This window comes from Pongo pygmaeus, chromosome 9, assembly GCF_028885625.2.
Source record: "Pongo pygmaeus isolate AG05252 chromosome 9, NHGRI_mPonPyg2-v2.0_pri, whole genome shotgun sequence".
In the NCBI taxonomy this organism is placed as follows: Eukaryota; Metazoa; Chordata; class Mammalia; order Primates; family Hominidae; genus Pongo; species Pongo pygmaeus.
In genome coordinates, this window is record NC_072382.2 from 13,988,031 (window position 1) to 14,000,551 (window position 12,521).

Consider the following 12,521-nt stretch of genomic DNA (forward strand, 5'->3'; position numbering starts at 1 on the left):
GGCAGGAGAATCACTTGAACCCAGGAGGCAGAGGTTGCAGTGAGCTGAGATCGTGCCACTGTACTCCAGCCTGGGTGACAGAGTGAAACTCCATCTCAAAAACAGACAAACAAACAAACAAAAAACCCAAAAACAACAACAAAACTGCTCTTCCAACCCAGTTCCCAAATCTCTCGCAATACCTCAGCTTCTCAAATGTCTTGTTACCTTGAACTCTTAACTTCCTTGTCTTGTCTTCCTTGTTTACGTCACTTGTCTGTCCATTCAACCAGTATGACAAGGTCCAGGGCTGAGCAGCTGAGCAAACAAGCAAGCAAAGAAGCAAAACCAAACCCTCACTTTTTAGAAGGCGGTAGAGAGGCAATGTAATGTATACTTCAACGTAATGTCATATTTTTTTGTTCCTGATCAGGGTCATTTGAAGGACTGAGGTATCTCGGGCTAGGGATACCTTGTTTTCGCTCCAATCTCAACCAAAAATGTGACTTCCTTGAGGCTGGCGAGGGTATCTGTTCATCTGTGTATCCGCAGGTCTTAGCAGTGTAGGTATTCAGTGAACGCATGTGGAATGAACAAAGGAATGAAGTGAATGTGAGAAACAGAGTAAGGTACCTCCTTCTGTAACTGGGGTTGTTTGTGTTTATAACTTTTTTTAAATTTTGCATTAATCAGGGCCAGTCCACTTATGAATGAAATTGGGTGTAATTGAGGTACAGAACGTGGGAACATAGGTGTATGTGATAGGAGACCAGGACTGGAGGAGGGGCTAGAGCCAAGGGAAGTTGCAAAAGGCCCAAAATAGACAACAGCAGGAACCAAATAAAAAGAGCACCCCTTTTCCCAATGCCACTTCCCTCCCACGTCCTGAATTTCCTGCAATTTTCTCTTCCTCCCTCCTTCGTCCTAATTCTCTATCTTTGGTTATTCAGGAGGGCCAGCACCCTCTGGCCCCAGAAGATAATGTGGCAACGACTCAGGACACGCAGAGAGAGCGTAGGCAGCAGTGTGTCATTTCCCCTCAATACCCTTGGTACAAACATCGTGTCTGTCACATTCACAAGTTCTTCTTCTTCTTCTTCTTTTTTTTTTTTTTTTTTTTTTTTTAGCGTTATCAGTTTCTAGCATCTGCATAAAATGATGTATAAAATAGAGTCTCTGCCTGTCCTTAGAGAAGTTACTATCTAGGGGGAGTGAAAGGTCAACTACAGAAAAGTGTAGAGAATGCTAAGAAAGGGTTGAAGGGTGGGGTGTTTGAATAACACACAAGGGGGGAACTTACCTAGTCTTGGGGTATAGGGGCTTTCCAGAAGTAGAGTCTAAGATTTAAAGGGCACAAGTGACAGAAAACCCAAAACAACAGTGACACGAAGTGGTTTATTTTCCTCTCACACAGAGCCCAGAGGCAGCCATCCAGCGGTGTCATGGTCCTTTATGGAATCAGGGCTCAGGTTCCTTCTATTTTGTTGTGCCACTAGTGTGGCCTGTATTCCTATGGTCGCCTCATGGTTCAAGATGACTACACTTGCTCCAGCCATCATGTCCATGTCCCACCCTCCAACATGGTACCAATCAGTGAAGAGATTGCTGGATATAAACTCAAGCTAATCCATCAATAGTGTTTCCTAATTATTTTCCTTCAGAAATGAAACACATGCAGAGTTAAAAATCACACAGCAGCTGGGCGCGGTGGCTCACGCCTGTAATCCCAGCACTTTGGGAGGCCGAGGTGGGTGGATCACCTGAGGTCAGGAGTTCGAGATCAGCCTGGCAACATGGTGAAACCCTGTCTCTACTAAAAATACAAAGACTAGCCGGGTGTGGTGGTAGGCGCCTGTAATCCCAGCTACTCGGGAGGCTCAGGCAGGACAGTCACCTGAACCCGGGAGGCGGAGGTTGCAGTGAGCAGAGATCACACCACACCATTGCACTCCAGCCTGGGCAACAAGAGTGAAACTCCGTCTCAAAAAAAAAAAAAAAAAAAAAAAAAAAAAAAAATCACATAGCACAAAAAGGCTTATGACAAAAAATTAAGGTCATCTGCCCTGGCCCTCCCTAACCCTCAGAAACAATTTCAACCTAGCTTTCAAACAGGTGTTGTCAATGGGAGTCACTCTGACATTATGTACCAAGTGAAACGTTTGCAAAACCAACATGCCCCCGCTCAAAGGAGTCACCAGTGTCTCAGAAGGGTCAGCAGCTGAGACTGCCTTCTTCATGGACCCCTTCTGTTATAAGAAGGAGTTTTGACAAATTCAGTTTGACAGAGTTTAATTGAGCAAGTAACGATTTGAGAATCAGTCAGCCCCCAGAACCAGAATAGGTTCAGAGTGACTCTGAGGTTGCCAAGTGGTTGGATAACATTTACGGATAGAAAACGGAAAGTAGGTTGGGCGTGGCGGCTCATGCCTGCAATTCCAACACTTTGGGAAGCCGAGGCTGAAGGATTGCTTGAGTCCAGGAGTTCCAGACCAGCCTGGGCAACATAGCGAATCTCCATTTCTATTAAAAAATAACAATCATTAAAATTTAAAAATAAGAAAAGAAAAAGGAAAGAGATGTCCAGAAAACAGAAGCGAGGTACAGAAACAGTTGGACCAGTTATGTAAGCGCAGAACCAGCCCCATCTGGTTCAACTTTGTGTAATAAAGTGGTGAGTTGTTTTTTCAGTTGCCATGATCCCAGGTTGCAAGTTATGTAACCTGAGCGTGCCCAGAAGAACCAAGCATGCAACAACAGGCGCAACCTAAATGCTCAGACCAAAGAACGGGAACAGAATTAAGAAGTAGATACATGGTATAAGCCATGGCTAATCAGATTGAGCCATGGCATCATCCCATGGCAAGATCCAGTCAGATCATTGCTCATTGCAAGATTCAATCAGATCACGGCTCATTACCCTCTGCCTATAACACCCGCCACAGCCCCTGGCTTGGGGAGACAGATTTGAACATGTCTCCTTGCCAGTTGACTTGCAACAAATCTTTCCCTCTACAAAAACCTGATATTTCGGTGTTTGGCTGAGGGCAAAGGGATCCAGTTTGGTTCCCTACCAATGACAGATTGACATTTGCCTTATTGGAACAAGGTTTGAACAGGTGGCTGCCTGTGATTGGCTGAAACTCTGTGATTGGTATGAGTAGGTTCCAGTTCACTATGTACGGAGAAAGCTTTAGGACAAACTTAAAATATGCCAGGAGACAACTTTAGGCTAAACTGAACACTTCTCTCCTTTTGGTCAACCTCTTGATTTTGAGAGGTTGGAAACTTTAGACATTGACATCAGTTACCATTGTAAATAGACTTATTTGGTCTCAAATCCCGCTGGGAAATAGCAGAGCAGTGGGTTTCATAGGTGGGAAAGGAAACAGAAAAAAAAAAAAAAAAACCTGATTAGTTAACATCAGGTCACTTCAGGTTCCTTTTTTTAAGGGTTAGAGCAGAGGGGGCTTCCTTATTATACTGGAATCTCCTGTTTCCAGGGGGTAAGGGAGGAGATGGGGAATATCGGTAATTCTGCAGAATGAATGGGTGGGGGAAAGAGATTAACTAGTAAATGGAAATGAGTGTGTGGTGGCCTTGGGGCTCCTCAGTCTGAGCTCAGCCCATCTGGGGCTCCTCCTAGGTTCTGGGCTTCCATCTGCTTCCCCTTCCTTTTGGGTCCCTCTGAGCAGCCTCCCAAGATCGAGCTGTGTACAGGGCGAGTCCTCGCTGGCCACTCGGAAGGAGGCGGACGTGCGCGCCGGCGCACTAGCCCAGAGCGGCCTGGTCTCTGCCCAGTGGGCGGGGCCTCTTACCGGAGGCGGGGCCAGGGCGTGCGGCGCGCGCGGGAGGGGTCTCGTGGGCGCTCCCGTGGTTGTGGCCCGGGAGGCCGCGAGCGTGTGTGTGTGGCACGATGTCGTGGTAACTCAGAGGCGCGCAAGGCGGGGCGCCCAACGGCGTCGTGGGTCGAGCACGCGCGCCACTGGGGCGCCGGACGTTGCAAGGGGGTCACATCCGGTAGGGGGCGGGCCTGGCGGACCCCGGAAGTGTGGGCGCGGCTGCGGTTTAACCCGCGGTGGCGGCGGCGACGGCGGCCCTGGCAGGTGAGCGGGACTGGGGAGGGTCCCGGCTCTGCCGCAGGCGGGCGGGGCAGAGGACGACGGTGGGGGCGGCGCCGGCGGTGGCTCCCGGAGCGCCCCCGCCTGCCCGCCTCATCCTGGCAGAGGCCGGTGATTGGGCACGAGGGGCGCGTGACTCGCGCCGGGGGCCGTCGCCCTTGCCCCTCGCGGTGGGAGGGAGGAAGGGAGAGCGCGAGGCGCCACCCCGGCTCCCCTGCGGGTCGCACCTCCAGTTCCGCCCCACCCCTCACCGCCACCCTCCTTTCTCCGCAGGCCCTCGTCCCATATGTGAGCATATTGCGGTCACAATTCTGATGACTTTAGAGCCAATTAGCCCACTGTATAGATGGTCAAGCTGAGGCCTAAGAATAGGTCCGACTTGCCAGAGGGCACGCGGGAGACGAGTGGCAGAGTGGAGGTTGAAGGGACTTTGGTCTTTGACTTACTGGCTTGTGCCCTTTCTCCAGGGCATTGAGAGATGGGACTTTCAGCTTTGGCTTTGTTCAGGACTCAGACTTGGACCTCCCAGCATCACTGACCATTTCTTACCCCGGGACCCTCTGGGCGCAAAGGGCAGTGATGTCTGCATACCCATTATATGCCTGGTTCCTCTCCATTTCCTCCTCAGCTGATGAGGCGATTTCCCACTTTACGGATGGGAGAAGGAGTTACCTGAAGGTGTTTTGTGAGTTACTGGCAGAGTTGACTCTACAACCTGGGGTTTTAGTCGCTGAGCTGAGGCAGTGCTTTCCCAGCTACACCTTGTCTAGGCTCACTTACCCTGGGAATGTCAGTCTTCAGCTCCAGAAACTTCCCAGACTCATTTCCCTTCGCTCCAGCAGTACCTCAGTTCTCTTGTTGCCTAAGTCCTTTTCCACCCTCTTTATTGGCTCCAGGAGTCCCATTTCCTACTAATGCACCAAGATGCTGCCACCAGACTCTCAGTTCTGTGACTTTTGGCCTTAGAGCTGGAGGTGGTGGTGACTGAGGAACTGGGGAAAGAAAGACTCTTTCTTTGTTGTCCAAAGCTGCAACCCTGCAGACACCTGAACTCTGTAGTTCCTGGTGGGATTGGGGACTGTTGCAATGAAAATACTGGACGCTAAACTGAGTCTTTGTTCTTTGCGGTGATAGTGCCCAGAAAAGGCTTTTTCCTAGATTATCTTGGAAATGTGGTCCTGTGCCTTTGTAATTTCCATTAAGTAGAACATTTTCATTGTAGACTTTCTGAGCAGTTTCTGGCCGCTGTTTTGCAGGTAGCAATAGCTGTGATTTGTTGCTTGGCTTCATATGCTGGGCACTGTTCTAGGGCTTTCTGAACATACCGAATTTTGCAAACATGTCCAAATAGGTGATGATCCCATTTTACAGATGAAGTGAGTTGCAGAGATGTTAGATAACCTGGCTAGCGTCACACAGCCAGTAAGTGGCCAAGTTTGGATTTTTTTTTTTTTTTTTGAGACGGAGTCTTGATCTGTCGCCCAGGCTGGAGTGAAGTGGTGTGATCTCAGCTCACTGCAACCTCCACCCCCCGGTTCAAGCGATTCTCCTGCCTCAGCCTCCCAAGTAGCTGGGATTATAGGTGCCCACCAGCACGCCCGGCCAATTTTTGTATTTTTTAGTAGAGACGGGGTTTCACCATGTTGGCCAGGCTGGTCTCGAACTCCTGACCTCAGGTGATCCACCCGCTTTGGCCTCCCAAAGTGCTAGGATTACAGGCGTGAGCCACTGCGTCTGGCTGCAAGTGAGATTTCTAACCCATCAGTCTCATTTCGAAGTTAATGTGCTTTTAACTCTGTGATACTGCCTCTCAGACTCTTTAGTTTCCCAAAGGTGCTGGACCTTAAGAATAATTTCTGATGCTTGTTAAAAATACAGAGCTCCACCTCTAGAGATTCTTGGGCTATTGTCTGGAGGAGGGCCCAGAAATCTATTTTTAACAAATGCACTAGGTGATTCTTACGGTAAGGCAAGTTTGGGAAACACCGCCTTTAAGAAATTTGTAGATTTGCTGGACCACTGGTAGCTTGGAAGTGAGATTATTCCTGAGGATTCTTGTTTTCTTTTTGTTTTATTGCTTTGAAATTTGTTAATTTGCCCTTAAAAGGCCTTTGGGTTAACTAGCCATGTGAATCATTTCTGGACACTTGGCCAGTAATAGTAGGGGTTTTCCAGGCTGACAAAATCAGATCACTCAAGACCTGATTTAATGGATTTAGCTCTTTTAATCCAGCTGGATCTCTGTTGTGTGGAAATTCTGTTAGAAGTGTCCTTGAAGGATGTGGCATTTCCACAAGGTTTTGGTCTGTTCCCAGGTGCTTACCGAATGGCAGAGAGGTGTCTAATGGCAGCCCTGTCTGAGGTTTTGCTGGCTTTAAAGGCATGTTTACTTAGGAGGTGCTCCTTCCAATTCATATCTCACCTCTTTATCTTCCTTTACTGGTTTATGTGAAAGATTTAAGCAAATATCAAACAGGTTTGTCTTGATTTAGCTAGGGCTGACAAGTAGGACCCCTGGGGCTTAGGATGGGCTGGAGAGGAGAGAGAGTCTCCCCAGTGAACCTCAAACAGATAGCTCAGGCAGGTAGGCCCTACCTTTGAAGACCTGTTAGTATTTTTAGTTCCGCTACTGATTTATCTGGTTCCACCTCAAGCAGGATTACAACTAGTCATGGATAAAGTCAGCATTGTAGGATTACTTTATTCTCCTATCTGGTAAACATTGATTTCTAATTTATTTTCTTTTAAATAGAGAACATACTTCTCCATTAAATTTGCTGAGACTTGTTCTGTGGTCTGTCTTGGTAAATGTTCTGTGAGCACTTGAGAAGATCACATCTTCTGCTATTGCCGGGTGAAGTGTTCTATAACTTTAATTCAGGCAGGTTGGCTTGTAACGTTCAAGTCTTCTGTGTCCTTACTGATTTTTGGTCTTCCGTTCTTTCAGTTATTGAGAGAGGGACATTGACACTTCTGATTGTAATTGTGGATTTGTCCATTTCCCCTTGTGGTTTTATCAGTTTGTGTTTCACATGTTTTGAAGCCCTGTTGTTAATTGCATAAACCTTTATGAGTATTATATTCCGTGTATGAATTGACATTCTTTATTGTATTGCATTAGTCTGTTTTGCATTGTTATAAAGGAATACTTGAAGCTGGATAATTTATAAAGAAAAGAGATTCATTTGGCTCACGGTTCTGCAGGCTGTACAAGAAGCATAGCACCAGCATCTGCTTCTGGTGAGGACTCAGGAAGCTTTTACTCGTCTCAGAAGGTGAAAGGGAAACAGGTGTGTCACCGCCACAGAGGGAGCAAGAGAGATGCCAGGCCCTTTTAAGCAACCAGCTCTCATGTGAACTAAGAGAGCAAGAACTCATTACTGTGAGAGGGCACCAAGCCGTTCATGAGGGATCTGTCCTGTGACCTAAACATGTCTCACTAGGCCCTACCTCCAACATTGGAAATCAAATTTTAACGGATTTGGAGGAGACAAATATCCAAGCTGTGTCATTGATCATGAAATGACCCTTTTAGCCCCTGAAAATAGTCTTTGCTCTGCAATCTACTTTGTCTGATATTAGTATAGCTAATTCAGCTTTAAAAAAATAGTGTTAGGAATTGATTTCCAGAGTATGTAAAGAACTTCTACTACCCGACAACAAAAAACAACCCGATTCAAAAATGGGTGAAGGACTTGAATAGATATTTCTTCAAAGAAGATACACAAATGGGCAATAAGCACGTGAAAAGATGTTCAACATCACTAGTTATTATGGAATGCAAATCAGTACCACAGTGAGCTACCGCTTCACCCATTAGGATGGCTATTATTTAAAAAAAAAAAAACAGTGAATAATAAGTGTTGACAAGGATGTAGAGAAATTGAAACCCTTGTGCTTTTTTGGTGGGAATGTAAAATGGTATAGCCAGTGGAAAATAGTATGGCAGTTCCTCAAAAAATTAAACATAGAATTGCCATATCATCTAGCAATTCCACTTCTGGGTATATATGAAAATAAGGGAAAGCAGACGCTTGAACAAGTATTTGTATACCCGTGTTCGTAGCAGCATTATTTACAATAGCCAAAAAGTTGGGAGCCATGCAAGTGTCCATGGACAGGTGAATGGATGAACAAAATGTGTTATATGTATTAGATAGAATATTATTCAGTCTTGAAAAGGAAAGAACATTTGATACACCCTTCAAGGGTGAACCTTGAAGACATTATCCTAAGTGAAACCAGCCAGTCACAAAAGAACAAATATTGTTGGATTCCTCTTACATGAGGTTCCTAGAGTAGTCCAATTCGTAGAGACAGAAAGTGGAATGGTGGTTGCCAGAAGACGGGAGAAAGGGAGAATGGGAAGTTAGTGCTTAATGGGTGTAGAATTTCAGTTTAGGGTGTTGAAAATCTTCTGGAGAGGAATGGTGGTGATGGTTGTACAACAAAGTAAAGGTACTTCATGTGAAAGAACTATACTTAAAAATGATTAAAATGGTTAAATTTTGTTACATATAAAACAGTTTTTAAAAATAGAGGATTTAAAAATTATGGTATATCTCTTAAAAAGTTTTTTTTTACTTCTAAACAATTTGTGTCTTTATATTGAAAGTGGGTTTCTTGTAGGCAGCACATAAATGGGTGGTGTTTTTTTTTTTTTTTTTTTTTCTGAGACAGTCTCCTTCTGTTGCCCAGGCTGGAGTGTAGTGGTGTGATCTTGACTCACTGCAACTGCCGCCTCCTGGGTTCAAATGATTCTCATGCCTCAGCTTCCTGAGAGCTGGGATTACACGCATGTGCCTACCATGCCCAGCTAATTTTTTGGTATTTTTAGTAGAGACGGGATTTCACCATGTTGGCTAGGCTGGTCTTGAACTCCTGACCTTAAGTTATCTGCCCACCCCTCCCAAAGTGCTGGGTTTACAGGCGTGAACAACCGCACCTGGCCAGGGGTTGCTTTTTAATCCAATCTCACAAGCTGCATTTTAATTGGGGCATTAAGACTATTTAGATTTAATGTGATTATTGATATGGTTGAGTTTAAATCTACCTTCTTGATATTTGTTTTCAATCTGTCCCATGTGCTTTGTTCCCTTTTTCCTTTTTTATGACTTCTTTGGGATCGAGTAATTTTTATGATTCCATTTTGTTTCCTTGTTGGTTTATTAATTCTAACACTTTTTTTAGTGGTCGCTTTAAGGTATATAATATGCATCTTTAATTTGCCACAGCCTATCTTAAAGCGATATTATACCACTTTAGTGTAAGAATCTTGCAATAGTTTACTTTCATTTCCTTCCCCCTGGATTTTGTATTGGTGTCACCTGTTTTACTTCTACACATGCCATAAATCCCATAACACGTTGTTATTTTTGCTTTAAATAGTCAATTATTTTTTAAGGAGATTAAAATATAAAGTTCTTTTATATTTACTCATTCGTTTAACATTTTTGGTGCTCTTTATTCCTACACGTAGATCCACATTTCTGTCTTGTTTCATGTTCCTTCTGACTTGAGGACGTCCTTTTAACATTTCTTGTGGTGCTGGTCTGTTAGTGATGGATTCTTTCAGCTTTTGGGTGTCTAGAGAAGTCTTTATTTTGGCTTTGTTTTTGGAAGGCATTTTCCCTGTATAGAATTCTGGGTTAACTATTTTTGTTTTCAGTGCTTTAAAGATGTTCTAGTGTCTTCTACTTGCATTGTTTCATATCAGTAATCTGCTATTTTTCTTTCCTTTTTTCTTCTTGCTTTTTAAGAGGCAGAGTCTCACTCTCTCATCAAGGCCAGAGTGTAGTGGCGTGGTCATAGCTCACTGTGGCCTCAAACTTCTGGGCTCAAGTGATCCTCCCACCTCAGGGTCCCTAGTAGCTAAGACTACAGGTGTGTATCACCATGCCTGGGTAGTTGTTTTTTAATGATTATTCTTTATTTTTGTAGAGATAGGGTCTTGCTATGTTGCCCAGGCTGGTCTTGACTTCCTGGCCTCAAGTGATCCTACAGCATCGGCTTCCCAAAGTGGTGAGATTACAGGCATGAGCCACCACACCTGGTCTGTTTATTTTTATTTTTTGCTCTTCTGTTTGTCATGTATCTTTTCTCCTTACAACTGCTTTTCTTTCTCCCTGCCACCCCCTACCTTTTTTATTTTGGAGACAGAGTCTCACTCTATCATCCAGGCCAGAGTGCAGTGGCGTGATCATAGCTCACTACAGCCTCAAACTTCTGGGCTCGAGGGATCCTCCCACTTCAGCCTCCCAAGTAGTTGGGACCACAGGTGTGTGCCACCATGCCAGGCAAATTTTTTATTTTTTGTAGAGACAGGGTCTCGCTATGTTGCCCAGGGGGGTCGAAAACTCCTGGGCTCAAGCAATCCTCCCTCCTTGGCCTTCCAAAGTGCTGAGATTGCAGGCATGAGCCACTGTGTCTGGCCCTAACTGCTTTTCTAACTGAGTTTAAACAAGGTAATGATGATGCGCTTTTGTGTAGTGTAATTTTCTTCATGTGTTTTGTGCTCGGGTTCATTGAGTTTTTTGGATTTGTGGGTTTATAGCTTTCATCAGATTTGGAAATTTTTCATTCAGTAATTCTGCAAATATTTTTTTTATTCCCTTTTCTCTTTCCTCTCTTTCGGGGACTCCAGTTACATGTATGTAAGGGTGCTAGAGGTTGTTCCATAGCTCTCTGATCATTCATTTTTCCCAGTAGTCCCTTTTTTTTTCTCTCTGTGGTTTGTTCTGGATAGTTTCTATTGCTCTTTCTTCAAATTCACTGGTCTCTTCTGCATTGTCTAATCTGCTGATATTCCCTTTCAGTATACTTTTTATCACAGACATTGTAGTTTTCATCTCTGGAAGCTTGGTTTGGGTCTTTTAAATATCTTCCCTGTCTCTAACATGCTTAATCTTTCCTTTAGCTTCTTGAACATACAGAATATAGTTTTAGGAGCTGTTTTAATGTCCTTGCCTGCTAATTCCATTATCTGCGTATTTTTTGGGTCTGTTTCTATTGTTTCCCTCATTATGGGTCTTATTTTCTTGTTTCTTTGTATGTCTGGTAATTTTTTATTGTATATCAGATGTTGTAAATTTTACCTTGTGGGGTGCTGGATATTTTTGTATTTCTATAAATGTTCCTGGCATTGTTTTAGGACACTGTTAAGTTACTTGGGAACGGTTTGATTCTTTAAAGCTGCTCTCAAGGTTTGTCAGTTGGGATCAGAACAGCCTTAGGCCCAGACCTGATTTTTCCTCACTACCGAGGCAATACTGTCCTTAGTACTTTACCAATGTCCTGTGAATGATGAGGTTTTTCCACTGTGGCTGGTGGCCACGCAAGACTATTTCTGTTTCAGTTTGAGGTCCAAGGATTGTTGCCTTGGAGTAGTACAGATCAGTACCAGCTGAGAACTGGAGGGGGACCCTCTGTAGGTCTGGGGTTCTCTGTGTGGCCCTTTCCTCTCTGGTACTCTGCCCGTGAACTCTGGCTACCCTGGCCTCCTTGGAGTTTGAATTCCTCTCCTCCAATCCCTGTGTCTTGGGCCTGGAGTCCCTCTAGGAGTAACTTGGAGCAACTATAGCACTCAGCTTGGTTGTTTCCCACTGTCAGGGGTCACTCTTCTGTGCAGTCTGATGTCCAGTGTTTACAAACTATCGTTCTATGTGTTTTGTTTGGCTTTGTCTGGTTTTTTAGTTTTTTGAGGCAGGAGAGTAAATCTAGTGCCTCTCCCTCCACATTAGCCAAAGGCGGAAGTCCCTGTCCAGTCAGCATTCCTTGGATGCCTGGTGTATTAGTCCGTTTTTTCACACTGCTATAATAAAAAGAACTGCCCAAGACTGGGTAACTAATAAAGGAAAGAGGTTTAATTGACTCACACTTCTGCATGTTTGGGAGTCCTCAGGAAAGTTACAATCGTGGCGAAAGGTGAAGTGTGCTCGTCTTAATGGCGGCAGGTGAGACAGTGTCTGTAGGATAAACTGTCAAACACTTATAAAACCATCATAGCTCATGAGACCTCATTCACTGTCACGAGAACAGCATGGGGGAGACTGCCCCCATGATCCAATCACCTCCCACTAGGTCCCTCCGTCCACATGTGGGAATTATGAGGATTACAATTCAAGATGAGATTTGGGCGGGGGCACCGAGCCAAACCATATCACCTTGTGTGTGCCCAGTGTTGACCTAGGCGCTGGGATGCAGAAACAAACATGACATGGGCTGTGCCTTTGGGGGCTCACGCTCTTGCTGGAGAAGCATGCTGATTCCTAAATAAGAAATGCTATGTGCTGTGTACAGAGTACGATGGAAGGCAGGATGAACTCTGGGAGGAAGAAGCAAGGAAAGCTTTAGAGAGTTGCTGGCTTTTGAGGGATGGAGCAGGCATTTTCTAGATGGGGAAAGTGTAGGAAAGAGTATTCCAGG

At 44.9% G+C, this 12,521-nt stretch overlaps 2 protein-coding genes across 3 annotated transcripts in view; one reads left to right on the forward strand and one right to left on the reverse strand.

Moving 5' to 3' along the window:
* Positions 1-209: 209 nt before the first annotated feature.
* Positions 210-4,393, reverse strand: LOC134740293 (serine/arginine repetitive matrix protein 1-like). The gene is made up of 2 exons (XM_063671645.1): positions 3,795-4,393; positions 210-297 (listed from the first exon to the last, which is right to left on the reverse strand). Exons 1-2 carry the CDS (start codon positions 4,391-4,393, stop codon positions 249-251), a joined length of 648 nt encoding a protein of 215 aa, XP_063527715.1. The 3' UTR covers positions 210-248.
* VPS37C (VPS37C subunit of ESCRT-I) overlaps positions 3,695-12,521 on the forward strand; it is a 30,924-nt gene continuing 22,097 nt past the window's right edge. Inside the window, exon 1 of one of the 2 annotated variants that reach the window (XM_054439772.2) lies at positions 3,695-4,082. The gene's annotated coding sequence lies outside the window, so the exon portion shown is untranslated. The remainder of the gene's footprint in view (positions 4,083-12,521) is intronic. The other variant, XM_063670879.1, reaches the window with a different exon arrangement.

Bases quoted from the DNA above. Each gene is read 5' to 3' on its own strand.
- LOC134740293 (XM_063671645.1), bottom strand. From the start codon at position 4,393: ATGCTCACATATGGGACGAGGGCCTGCGGAGAAAGGAGGGTGGCGGTG. The intron at 298-3,794 runs GTAAGAGGCCCC...TTGTTTGCTCAG, and splicing joins ACGCCCTGGCCCCGCCTCCG to CTGCTCAGCCCTGGACCTTG.